This window comes from Lindgomyces ingoldianus, assembly GCF_010093535.1.
Source record: "Lindgomyces ingoldianus strain ATCC 200398 unplaced genomic scaffold BDR25scaffold_68, whole genome shotgun sequence".
NCBI lineage: Eukaryota > Fungi > Ascomycota > Dothideomycetes > Pleosporales > Lindgomycetaceae > Lindgomyces > Lindgomyces ingoldianus.
The window spans coordinates 75,892-89,884 of NW_022985229.1; the positions used below are offsets into that span (position 1 = coordinate 75,892).

The 13,993-nt window shown below is 39.2% G+C and overlaps 2 protein-coding genes across 2 annotated transcripts; both read left to right on the forward strand.

Moving 5' to 3' along the window:
* Nucleotides 1-6,501: 6,501 nt before the first annotated feature.
* On the forward strand, nucleotides 6,502-10,802 carry BDR25DRAFT_347549 (uncharacterized protein; the record flags this gene model as incomplete). Its single annotated transcript, XM_033694276.1, has 1 exon — nucleotides 6,502-10,802. The coding sequence occupies one exon, from the start codon at nucleotides 6,502-6,504 to the stop codon at nucleotides 10,642-10,644; it is 4,143 nt and encodes a 1,380-aa protein (XP_033539735.1). The 3' UTR covers nucleotides 10,645-10,802.
* Nucleotides 10,803-11,186: 384 nt separating this feature from the next.
* Nucleotides 11,187-13,228, forward strand: BDR25DRAFT_308091 (uncharacterized protein). Its single transcript, XM_033690960.1, has one exon. The coding sequence runs from the start codon at nucleotides 11,222-11,224 to the stop codon at nucleotides 12,869-12,871; it is 1,650 nt and encodes a 549-aa protein (XP_033539736.1). The 5' UTR covers nucleotides 11,187-11,221; the 3' UTR covers nucleotides 12,872-13,228.
* Nucleotides 13,229-13,993: the final 765 nt, after the last annotated feature.

The window sequence follows — 13,993 nt, forward strand, 5'->3', positions numbered from 1 at the left end:
GTAGCAGGTAACTAGTGTTAATTGTTCTTCTTCTTCTAAGTCTATGCAAAGGAAAGGAATATTTATCTATTTATGTGTGCAACTGTAACACAAGACTATGTTACATAACGCCTAATAGTGTATCTAAATACTTTTGTTTAGATAATAACTAATCTTAAATTTATATAAACTTTTTGTTTTTAAAAAAAAAATTTTACTAACTTAATAAAAGCTAAAAATTAGCTAGCTATTATTTACTTTTAAGTATTACTTTACTTATAAGTGTACTTTATAATTGTCACGGTATCCTCCCCGGATCCTAGACATAACCGTATTAGACGCGTACTAGAGTATTATTAGTGCACGTCTGACATAAACACAACACAACACAGACATAAACTTAAGCATAAACTGCCTTAACACTAACTAAACCTAGAATAGGCTTAATTTATACCTAAAGCGCTTAAACTTCTAAGCTAAGTATTTAATTACTAATTTTCTTCTAAACCTTTTTATTCTTTACATAACATCTTGTACCTACTATAATACCTTATATAGTAATTAAACTAGACCTCTGTAAAGCTCTATAACCTTACTTGTGTATAATTATAACATTACATTATGTTAAAACTCTAGCTAAGAATAGCCTCTAAATCTAATCTAATAAGCTTAGTACTTACATAACTTTAAGCTATTAAAGCAAGCTAAGAAGCTTTCTAAAAAGCACTTACTTTATAAAAAAGCTGCTATGTTGTAAGCTTTAAAGCTTTTTAAAAGAACTTTAAAAAACAGCTTTATATTATTAAGTAGTCTATTTTTACCTTAACTTCTATTATAGTAGTAAAAACTAAGAACTTACTAGCCTTAAAGCCTACCTAGAAGTCTAGAGATAGCTTAACTCCTTTCTGCCTAACGCTACCTACAACCTATAACCCTTCTAACCTAGTAATAAAATCTAACTAACTCCCTAATCCCTTACTATTTAATAAAAAATAGAAAGACTTACCTTTCTTTTTACGCAAGCTTTAATATAAACTTAAAGAAAATATAGACTAATTTCTCTTTAAACACTTCTAGTTACTATATGCCTACTCTTAACTTAACTATAACATAATAGCCTTAATTAACTTACTAATAAATAAAGATATTATTAACCTAGATTAATTTATAGTGTTTTTATAAGTAACTTATAAAGACCTAAATAAAAAGTTAACAGCCCTAAGTTACCTAAACACCTTATAATAAAAAAAAAAAAGCTTTACTTTACACTTTACTAAGTTCTACTAACTTGCATCTAATATAGGCCTAAATAAGATAAGTTTAATTATAGCCTTATATAACTCCCTCTTAACTAAACTATAACACGCTATAGTAGGAGAACCTCTTCTAAACAACCTTAACGCGTATGTAAACCTAATTGCTACCTATAATAATAACATAAGGTTCCTCCCTGTATAAGCCCTAATACGCCCCTAAACTAGCGCAGTTATAAATAAAGACTCTAACATAATAAAAATTAATTTAAATTATGCTCTAGTTAGTTTTAAAAAGTGTAAAAATTATAAAAAAAAAAGTTAATACTTTAAGTGTAGTAAGCATAGTTATATTTTCTAAAACTACTTTATTCCCCTTTTTTAAGTCTGCATAAGTAGCGCTGCTAGTACTTATTAAAGATTCTTACTATTTTAATCTTATTTTTATAAGGGCTCTAACTTATATTTAAGCCTTAATTTCTCTTACTACTCTTAACATAGCTGCAGCTATAGCAGTAGAAGCCTGTAAAAAGGCTTGTTCTAGGGCTAAGTTGCCCCCTAGGACTAATTTAACACTAGATCTCTGCTAACTTATAGGCTAAGTCCCCTACTAATAACTAGAAGTACTAAGTTAATATTTTTATATATTTATAATAAGAAACTATATTAGCTCTAATATAAGCTCTTATTAACTTAGAAGTAAACAGCATAAGTTATATTAATAAAGAACTAGCATGTAAACTAAATCTCTAATTAACACTACTTACCTAAATAATTTACTTAACTAGATTTAATAAAAAATAACTTAAAAAAGGTTTTATTTTCTGTACTATAACTATTATAATTACTTACTAACACTATAAGGAGCAGATTAAGCTCTATGTAATAAACATAAGATGTTATAACCTAATTCTAGAATAACTATAGCTGTATTAGCATAAAGTTGCCTTTAATTACTAAGAGTAAGTTCTAAACTTTAACTTTTTTTAATGCTAAAATATATGCTTACGCTTACACCTAAACAACACCTAAGTAGCACTTAATATAGAAGGTCTCTAGACCTACTTTTTAATAACTTAGAAAAGAACTACTTAAGTAAGGCTAATAAGCTAAGCCTTTTACTAAAATAGGCTATGTAAAATAATTTAATAACTGCTTAAACTTAAAGAAAAGAAAGCTTTTAAAAAATCTTTACTTACTTAATTTAGACATAAACTAGGACTTAAACAGTAGATAGACATCTGCTACATAGAACCTACTCTATTTATAACCCTAGCTTAATAACTAGATTACAAAATCTACGCAGTTATAATTTCTAATATAGACTAAGCTTTAGCTCTTTAAAAACACACTAACTTAAAGATAATAGTCCCTTAAAACTACTACAACTTGTTACATATTTTTTTTAAAATAAGTTTAATAAGCTTTTAATATAACATTTATATAATTACTAGATAACTTTTAAGCCTAGTAAATAACTTAGTTATAGGCTACTGTATAAGATGTTGCTAAATAAATTAAAAGTGCTCTAAAAATACCTTAATAAGAACCTAAAGAAAAGGTTTATTTAAGCTAGCTTTTTACTAGTAGTGTTACTTATACTATTTATAAAAAAACCTAGAGGTAGGCTTTAATTCTGCGTTAACTACTAAAGACTAAACACTATTACTATTAAAAACTAATACCTAATTTTTTTTTTATAAGAAACTCTAAGCTAACTAAGTAAAGCAAAGTATTTTATAAAGTTAGATATTATTACTGCCTTTAATAAGCTAAGAATAGTAAAGGGTAATAAGTAGCTAATAGCGTTTTAGACTTAATATAAACTATTTAAGTACTTAGTAATGCCCTTTAGCTTAGCTAACACGCTTAGTACTTTTTAACATTTTATAAATAACTTGCTCTAACCCTACCTAGATGTGTTCTGCACTATGTATATTAACAACATTCTAATTTATAGCAATAGCCTTTTAGAGCACAAACAGCATGTACGCCTAGTGCTAAAGGCTATAGAAGAAGCAGGTCTGCAACTTAATATAAATAAATGCAAGTTTTACTAATTAAAGGTTATATATTTAGAATATGTAATTTTTATAAATAGCATCTAAATAGACCCTGTTAAAGTTTAGACTATGCTAGATTAGTAATACCTAAAGAACATAAAGGATGTTTAAGCTTTTATAAAATTTACTAACTTTTACTAATAATTTATTAATAACTTTTTATAGTAAGTAAGCCTTATAATTACACTTACTAAGAAAGAGATTTAATTTAACTTTAACTTAAATTACTAATAGTTTTTTAACTAGCTAAAGAAAGCCTTTACTAAAGCCTTAATACTCTACTACTTTAACTTTAAACTACTAATACTTGTAGAAGCTAATGCCTTAGACTATGTAGTAGCAGAAGTTCTCTTTTAAACTAAGCTAGACAGGACTATTAGGCCTATTACATACTTCTTAAAAAAAATAAGCCCTATAGAAGGTAATTATAAAATCTATAACAAGAAATTACTTACTATAGTACACTGCTTTAAATAATAGCAACTTAAACTAGAAAGTGCAGCGCATCTAATACAGGTCCTATCTAACTATAAGAACTTATAGTACTTTGCAACTACAAAATAACTTAGCTACTAATAAGCCTATTAGTTTAAATACTTATCTTATTTTAATTTTAAAATTACTTATTATCCTAGTTAAAATAGAGAGAAACTAGATGCTTTTACTAAGTAATTCTAAAACATCTTTACTTAAAAAGAAGTGTAAAAAGCTTAATACTAAACTTTACTTTAACTTAAGCTATTTTTAGACCTTAACTTAAATAAAATAAATTAGATAATTAATTAAATTATTACTAATAAGTATTTAAATAATAAATTTATTTAAAAAACCTTAGACCTACTCTAAAATAGCGCTAGTTAGTTAAAGAAAGTAACACTAGCTAACTATAAAAACTAAAATAGTAAGCTGTATTACTGTAACTAACTTATAATTTTTAATTCTAATAAACTAAGAATTAAACTACTCTAAATTATACATAACTTGCCTATTAAAAGACACCTAGGCAGAGGAAAGACTCTTAACCTACTACAGAGAGAGTACTACTAGCCCTGCATGTTCTATACTGTACACTAATATGTATTATGTTGCTATACTTACTGTAAAGTAAAGGCCTTTTAAGAAAGGTATAATAGCCTACTTAAACTACTTTTAATCTCTAAATAAGCTTAAAAAAATATATTAATTAATTTTATTATAAACTTACTTTTATCTAAAGAGTATATAAATATTATAGTAGTTATTAATTACTTAACTAAGTATTAACACCTAATACTATATTCCTCTATAACTGCCCCTAATATAGCCTAGTTATTCTACTAATATATATAGGTTTACTATAGCCTGCCTAACATAATTATATTAGACAGAGGTACACAGTTTGTCTTAGCCTTCTAGAACAAACTCTATAAACAGCTCTAAATTATCCCTTATTTATTTACAGCTTTTTACCTAGAAACTAACAGCTAGACTAAGAACGCAAACACTATAATAGAATAAGTCCTATAAGTATACATAAACTACTAGTAAGACAACTAAGTAAAATAGTTAGCTATAGCATAGTTTAAAGCTAATAATATAACATTTAAATTAACATAAGTATCTCTGTTCTTAGCAAACTATAAATACTACTTTTAAATAAAATTTAAACTACTTTTAAATACCTTTTAACTAACTTATTAATTTATATAAGTAATAGATATAAACAGACTTATTAATAAAATCTAAAATATATCTAAATATATTTATAAAAAGCTTACATAGGCTTAAGCTCTTTAATAAGAGTACGTAAACTAATTCTAAACCTCTGCCTCTGTGTATGCAGCTAGCAAGAAGGTCTAGCTAGACACTAGAAATATCTAAATAAACTAATAATTAAAGAAACTTAATTAGAAGAACCTTAGCCTTTTTATAGTAGCTTATATAGTTTTATTACATACTTACTAATTAATCCTACCTAACAGCATAAAGATACACCCTGTGTTCTATGTATTGTTGCTGCGCTAAGTAGCCTCTAAATCTAACTATCTACCTAGACAGCTAAACCTACTACCTAAACTTATTATTATAAATAATAAACTAAAATATGTTATAAAAGACATTAAATAAATCTAGTTTAATAAAAAAAAACATATCTACAAATACTTTATAAAATAGACTAAATATAATAAACTGTTGTAAGAACCTATAAAAGCCCTGTAAAAAAACTCTACAGTAACTTAATTCTACGCCTAATACCTATCTAAACTAAACCTGTACCCTAATAAAAACAACTTAATGCTAGAACTACTAATGTAAAGGATTTCCTTTCTAATAAAGGGGGGGGTACTGTTACAGTATCCTCCCTAGATCCTAGACATAACTATATTAGACGTGTACTAGAGTATTATTAGTGCACGTCTAACATAAACATAACACAACATAGACATAAACTTAAGTATAAACTGCTTTAACACTAACTAAACCTAGAATAGGCTTAATTTATACTTAAAGCGCTTAGACTTCTAAGCTAAGTATTTAATTACTAATTTCCTTTTAAACCTTCTTGTTCCTCACACAACGTCTTGTACCTACTATAATACCTCACGTAGTAATTGAACTAGACCTCTGTGAAGCTCTATAACCTTACTCGTGCACAATCGTGACAATAATAAGTAATTTAGTTATGTATAAAGTTTTTAGCTTAGCGCTTATATACTTTTTTAAAAAGTAAAATAACTTATATTAAATAGCTATAAAAAGTGTAATAAGTAAAAAAGTATATAAATAGTAATAATTTTACTATCTTTATAGTATTATAAAAAATAAAGTAAGTTATTAGTAAAGCTTACTATACTTAATATATTTAAGTTTATAAATTATAAAGTTAAGTAAAATCTTTTTTTAAAACACACTAATTAGTTAGTATATTTTGCCTAGTAAAATACTATAGTGTTTTATACCTAAAATGCTTCTAAGTGATTGGCGATTTGTTTTTTCCCTTCACTAGCTAACAGTCCGCCGTACTCGTTACTCGTATAATGCGAACATGCTAAGCTGTCATGTAACAATGTGAGGGAAGACATTTGGCCCCATGATGGATCAGGAAGTTCTAAAAATAACTGGGGCGGGACAACTAGCGGTTTCATGATGACGCTTGCGCTATTGACCTGAATACAGAGTCCGATACTTCACTTGCAAAGCACAATTCCTGCGATGTACAAGCGCTCATGGCGGACGAAGACAAATGGGGTTTTCCGATTTCGTGCGCGGCAGATGCCATGGGAGGGACGGCTCAACCCTCAAAGGGAGCCGAGAAAGACGAATGGGGCTTCCCCATCAAACCCAACAAGGCCGCAATAACACCGCCCAAGATACCACAAGCCGTCGCCGATGAAGATGAATGGCGATTTGATGGCGAGGCGAAGCCGGAGGGTAATACAAGTCGCAAGACAACTGGGTTCGCGAAAGAGGAGGACGGGGACTTTCCCACCACCAACGCGACACAAACGTCGGGCGAAGATACGTCGGATTTACTGAAGAAGTGGGGATTCGAAGATGGGGAAGAGCTCAAGACTCCAAAAATTGCCCTAGAAGGCAGATCATCTTACACCAATGCTGTGGGATCTCTCTTCGAAGGCTGGAAAACAGCTACAAGGTCCGGAAAGCAGGGCACATCACTCTCAACCTTCACAACCATCCTCTCCAACCTTGACATCTGGGGTCCACAGCATCTTCTAGTTTCAAATCTAAGGGACATGGCTTTTGAAATTGGCCAAGGCACGCAATTTACTGTCTTTCGCGACCGGCAATCTGCTGAAGCAGACGACGCTTCAGGGAAGATTGTAGAAGGGAAGGGGATGGTCATCAAAAGGGTGCGGATATCGAAAGCCGCTTTGAAGAGCCAGAAAGATCTCGCGGCGAATGAGCAGTATTTACAGACTTTGCGACATCTCGAGCTCGAGGTTTTAAGCTTGGGCTTGCTGCGTCATCGCAATATCGTCAGACTCTTGAGTTGGGGATATGACTATGAAGATCGCTATACGCCGATACCCGTCCTGTTCATGGAAGCGGCTCTAGCTCCATTGACTACCTTTTTGCAGGCCGAGAAAGGTGGAGAAGGTGTTTTGGCAAGCGCTGGAAATAAGAAGTGGGACATCAAGTACCACCTCGCTCTCGATGTTGCCGCGGGTCTTGAAGCGATCCACAGTTTCAATATCATTCACGGAGATATTAAACCGGACAACGTTCTAGTCTTCGGGACTGAGGACCCAAAGGTACCCTACGTGGCGAAGCTGAGCGATTTCGGCGTTTGTGTGGATATGCGGAGTCAAGAGCAACTCATCACAGCTGAGACATACCTTGGGACAGAGGTGTGGACTGGAAGCGAAGTGGGAATTGGACAATGGAACGATGCGGTCCATGGCGAGTTTCACCCAGATCTGCTGAAGCGATGCGACTCCTACAGCTTTGGTCTTCTGCTCCTCTCCATATTCGGCACATACGGCGACCCGCCTTTGATCACTAAGGAGACTGGACCGGACAGGGCGTTCGGACTCTTCATGGAGATCCAGGAAGTAATTGAAAATGCAAAAGGATGCCCGCAGGATCTTGTCCAGAAGTTAAGGGAAGCGACCAAAAAACTGCTCGCTATCAAGCCGGCCGATCGACCTTTACCATCACCCCTGCTTTTGCAAACGGAGCTTCCAAGTTACGCCGAGTTTCTTCGACTCACTGCGCTGTCTGCACAAGAGAGTCGGAGCGTGCGAAGCAGGGGTCACGCATACTGGTTTGCACTGGATATGAACTTACTTAAATCTCTTGACCAACAATACGCCCAAGCGGAAGAGAGCGGCAAAGGGAACTCGTTCTCCCCGGAAACACTCTTTGGTATGGCAGAGGCCTGCGCGAATCAACCAATCGATGACTGGGTAGCCAAGGTGCTCAAGTATGTGCGTGCGGCAGCGCTCCGCGGGTACACTCCAGCAAAGGCTGTCTGCGCCAAAGTTTTCGAGGCTTTAGGGAAGGAATTGGAGATCGACGAAGCGACACTGCAGGAATGGACAAAGACTGCTGTATCAGACGGGTATCTCTTCGCGCATCATCTATTCATTGATAGTACATTGTACGCAGACGAGTGGAGAACATTCCGCAAGAACGGTGGATACTGTGCGGATGCCTTCTTGAGCATGTCGAAAGTCCTAGGCGTGGCGAAAGACAGCGAAAGGCTGAAAACGTGGCTCGCGGATAATACCATCGACACCGCCGTAGATTCGACTGGCAACACAATGGTACACGTCTGTGCTGCACTCGGACAGACGAGAATGCTCGAGATTCTCTTACCAAGATGCAGTCTTGAGCTTCAGAACGGAAATGGAGAGACACCCTTGTACAAAGCATGCCAGGCCGGCCAGGCAGAAGCAGTCCGAGTGCTCTTGGACTACGGTCACAGGGCCACTCCCACGAAAGGCACAGACATCTCACCATTACACTGGCTCTTTGTTTTCGCGGACGAAGACATACCTGCCGTGGCCACCGCTCTGGTAAAGCAGGGGGGTGCCGACGTCAATCATATGATGAAACCCCCTCGGCCAAACAACCGACCAGAGCGGTTGCAGATAAGACATTTCCCCTTTGAGCTTCCCCTTGGCACGCCATTTCACTGGGCAGCCTTCGCACGCAAGCGGAAAGCAATGGAGACTTTGTTGGAGATCGGAGCCGACATTAATGCAACTTACGATAATGGTAGCCACCGGACCACACCGCTCGCTCTTGCAGTCTTTACCGGAGATGTTCCTGTCGTTAGATTTCTTCTCGAGAACGGTGCGCATGCGTCTGTGCCCAATAAGGAAGGGGAAACCCTTTTACATCTTATGAGCTACGGTGCTGGGAATGAAGAGGGCTTGTCCGCCAGGAAATGGGATAGCTGGATCAGGCATGGTAGCTGGGAGAAACGCCTTCAGGCTAGCAAAGAGATTGTGGAGCTATTGACGAAGCTGGGCATGGATATTGAAGGAAAGACTACAACATACGGCAATTACACGCCCCTGTATACTGCATCTGACACATTTTTCCGCAAAGAACATGTTGTCTGGGCCTTGGTCGACGCCGGGGCAAACACTGCCGTCACAAATCGCGTGGGGGAAAATCCGTTGCATCGCTGGTCTGAGATGGTACAGGGAGACCTCCAGTATCCGCACGTGTACCAGGACCTCTTGCGTCACCTAATCAGACATACGAAAGATCTTAACACCAAAGGCGGGTCGCTCGAAGAGACAGCGTTACACATGATCCAACTGCAGCGGATACCGACCAAGGAGCTTCTAGAGCAGATGGCGCTCTTCTTTGAGGATCCCGATCACAGCGCGGATGTTAACTCGCGAAATCGATACGGATATACAGCGTTATCGAATACGTGTATGAGTTTAGAAGCAGAAGGCCTGCAAGAGCGTATCGCCTTCCTTCTTCAACACGGTGCGAGGCCGGACATTATGAACAACTTTGAGGAGAATGTCATTCAGGCTGTCGTGGGCACCTACAGTCTCATGGACAGGGACTCCTTCGAGGCATTGAAGCTTCTACTAGGCCACCAAACGTTCACGCCTGTGACACTGCAATCCTTCATCAACGAAACCAACCTCAAAGCACTGGCGAACTGCGCGATCCACGGGCGTTTTCAGACGCTATCGTACCTACTTGATCTTGGTTTCAAGGAACGTCTCAACGAAATCGTAGAGATCGAAGGCAACAAAACGACCGTATTAGACCAAGCATTCTTCGCGGCAGATGTTGCGCGCTTGACCTACATCCAGTACGCAAGCGAGTTGCTTACAGAGGAGGAGGTTCTGGAGGCAGACAAGAACAACCAACTCTACACTACCAACGCTGGAATTCGCGGTACATATGGCGGTGCATCCGCACTTCGGGCTCGGGAATCATACTGGGCATTTCCGAAGATCCTTGCGCTTCTGAAATCGCAGGGTGCGAGACGTGTGGAGCAGAAAGGTCGAAGAGGACCCACGTGGACCGACTGTATACAATTGCCCAGGTTTGGAATGAAGAAGGAGACGCAGCCGAATCGTGAATACTGGACGTCTTTGTATGATTTCGAGGAGTTGCAGGAGGGATGGGAAGAAAGCGCATGGGAGTCGTTTAAGGAGAGTAACCCGGGGTATTTTAGGGAAGATGGGTTTGATGTGCCGGTCATGGTGTTTGAACAGTGGCCGGCAATTGCCGAGATGTTGCCCGGGAGGGACGGGTGGTATAGGGGAATTCTGAGGGGTGGAAGGAAAGTTGAGGTTCAAATGGGAGATGGGAAGATACAGGCGTTGAGGGACATGAAGGGTAGGCCACTGGGTGTGCATGAACGCTGAAGGGACGAAAGGTCTATGCCTAAAATCTGATTTCTAGACCTTGAGATTTTCTTGTCTCAACGACTCGTGGCTTGCCCAACGATCATAAACTAGGTACAGAGCCTCGTGACTGCTTGGGGGCAATCTGTCACTTCTCTCAATACAGAGGCTTCCGCAGCAAGGCATAAAGAGGAAATAAGGAAATTATCCTTGAAGAAGTATTCTGCTATGGGCATAGTATGCTATAGAATAATCATTACTGCCACTACTGCCCTAAAAAACACCAGCGCAGAGGAAGCCTGCAGGGTTAAAAGCCGCGTGCCCAGACCTCCGGCATATATCGTTCTGTTGTACCTAGGTACCTCCGATCCGTTTCAATGCGACTCAGCGAAAAGCCTCTGAGAACACAATAAAATAGGCTCCGGCTTCCATTGGCATGAGGGGCCTGCGATGGAAGCGCATAGCCCACTGCAAGGCAGCAACTGGCTCAGCCGGGTGGCGCTGCCTCAGCCCTCGGTTAACATAACGTTTCAAACAACCTCTCAATCCCGCGACCTAACATCACCATTCATCCCCACCCATCCCCAAGCCAAGCATCATGGATCCCTTCAGCACCTCGCTAGAGATCATAAGCCTAGTGTACGAAACCACGATCTTCATCCGTGACGTCACTGCCGAAGTTAAGAACTATGGCGACGCCAAGCGCGACATCTCTGAGCGCCTGGAACACGAACTCGTCTTTGTTGAAACATTCACGGATGTGTGCTTTGGCGAAGACCAAGGACTTTTACGGGATCCCAGGGTCAAAGACAGTGTGAAAAGAGATGTGAAGCATTGCTTGGATGCGCTGAGCAGAGCGTCGGCGGAGTATCGCGTTGAGGCTGAAAAGTATAAGGGCACCGTTCCGGATATAGCTGATGAGACCGCTGATGCGCTTGCGAAAACTGATTTGAAGGATGGTAGGAAGGGAGTGAAGGACAGGATGAAGGCGAGATGCGAAGTGTGGAAGAAGAAAGCCGCTCCGCTTGAGTGGGCGTTGTTCGGGAAGGAAGAGATGGAAAATTTGCTGGCAACGTACACGCAGTGGACCGATCGCCTACGGCAGACTCTTTCGATAGTCCTGTTGCTTGCTGGGACACCATCTCCGGAGTTTGCAGCAAGCGCGCAAGCAGCCAACTTGGGGATGAAGGAGGTATCCGAAAGGCAAGTCAGAGTACGCGGCACGCCGCCAGAGGAATATGACGCTCTCAAAGGCGAAATGAAGGATGAGATCACTACAAACCCGGGAAATGGCCTGATCAAGGGCGTTTACGAAGATGAATCTGGCTTCGACTCGATCGACGTAGTTGTTGAGATCCGGCCTTATGACGAAGCCCTTTCCCTAGTCCTGAGCGAACGAAACTATGAAGCAACGCAAGCGCTCAAGGAGCCGCTCCGCCAACTCACCTGGCTCCTACAAAGTCCCGTGGACTCCAATTTCTCGAGAGAGGACGCTGAGGATGGCTATCGCATGCATACGCTAGGCTGCATTGGCTTTTTAGATGAGCCCTCGAAGAACCGCAGCCTGATCCTCTACCGCTCACCTTCTGTGCCCTCGACTGCACAGGGGGTCCCCACCCTTCATAATATCATATGCAAAGCTGCGAAGCCCAGCCTTGGAAACCGTTTCCGCACCGCTCGCGCCCTTGCCTCTACCCTTCTTACCATCCATGCTTCAAGCTGGGTCCACAAAAACATATGCTCCAGGAGTATCCTCATGCTACCCGTGTCATCCACAGATTCCGAAAATCTTCCTTATCTCTTAGGCTGGGACGTCGCACGACCACTCGAAGCGGGCACATCACTTCATGGTATGTTCGACCTTGAGCCCAACCTTTATCGTCATCAAGCACGCTTCGGCAAACCATTTCAGAAGTTTTCCAATGAACACGACATCTACTCTCTCGGCGTTGTGCTTCTAGAGATTGGCTTATGGAAGACCATGTCAACCATCTTCGCGCGGCCCCTCGAGAAACATCCTAGAATCAAGACGACTGAACAGCACGACCTATTTAGACGCGTAAACGGGATGATTATCGACCTAGCTAATAGCCCGGATTTGAAGAGAGAAATGGGTGAAGGTTACGCGGCTATTGTACGGAGATGTCTTGCCTGGGAAACGAGTGGGACCCACGAGGATGCTGTTGAGCATTTGATTAGTTTCCGCAAGACGGTCGTGGACGCTCTGTCACCAGGAAGTAAGCTGTAGAGACACCGAGGCTCTTAGCCATTGCGCACCAATTAAGATCTCCTTTTCTGGGGAGCCTCGAATTGTTGCAATACTTTGAAATTAAGGGCAGATCTAAGAATAAGGATTCTAGCAATATTACTCACGCACATTGACTTTCTGTGCTCGCGCACTTCTCCAGCGTGCATCGTTAGAGCACCAAGCTTCTAGATTACAGAAATGTGGAGATGCGGTGGGATTAATTGCGCCGTATCTTCGCGGCGTGATCAGTGCTGGCGGGAATCGGTCCGAATCAATTATCCGGAATCACGTGGCGCTATCCTGGATCTAGATCGGATCCATGAATTAATTCAGCGCTAAGGCTAAATAGGCAACTATTCTACACAATTAGTCTTTTACTTAATTTTTTATGCTATTATACTCTTAATAGGTTGTATAATAAACATTTAATAAAAATTTAGCTTAAGACAAAAAAATTCTATTTATAATAAAAGCAGTTAATAGCTTAAAATCATAATAATAAAGAGAGAGATGTATATTAAGCTCTACCTTATATAATAAGTATTATAAAAAGTATCTTCTTTTTATCTTATTATATAAAAACATAGACATTGCAATTTAAAACACTAAAAAGAATAATAAAAATAGCTAGAAGCTGTAAAGATAGGATAGTAAGTAGCACAGATAGCACTAAGAGCAAGCTTTTAGAGAAAGGTAGGAGTGTATTATAAGAGAGACAAATTACTGCTAAGCCTTACTTGTTAGAATTTATGTGTAACGATTCTCGTTCCATCTCAGGTCGCCCGGAACCTATCCGAAGGGTCCCTGTATTGGCTCTGACCCTGACTTGATTCTCATGAATCGTCAGGTCGCCCAGAACCTCCGGAAGGCCCCTGTATTAGCCCTGACCTCAACCTGGCCCTAACTATGCCCTGCCCCCTGCTGTTACTCTTATTCCCTTATGTATTTAGTTGCACCTCGCCCCTGTAGCTAGCTTAGTAGTTTTCTAATATCCTTTTATACAAGGCCTATAGGTGTTAATAGCATTCCTAGGTTTAGAGTCCCCACGCACTTCTATATGCCTCTAAGTGGATTTCTACTACATTTAGACTTATTGTCTTGCCTGCGCTGTTACATTATATT

What these genes read in the sequence shown, in the direction of transcription:
- BDR25DRAFT_308091 (XM_033690960.1), top strand. Translation starts at nt 11,222, where the DNA reads ATGGATCCCTTCAGCACCTCGCTAGAGATCATAAGCCTAGTGTACGAA.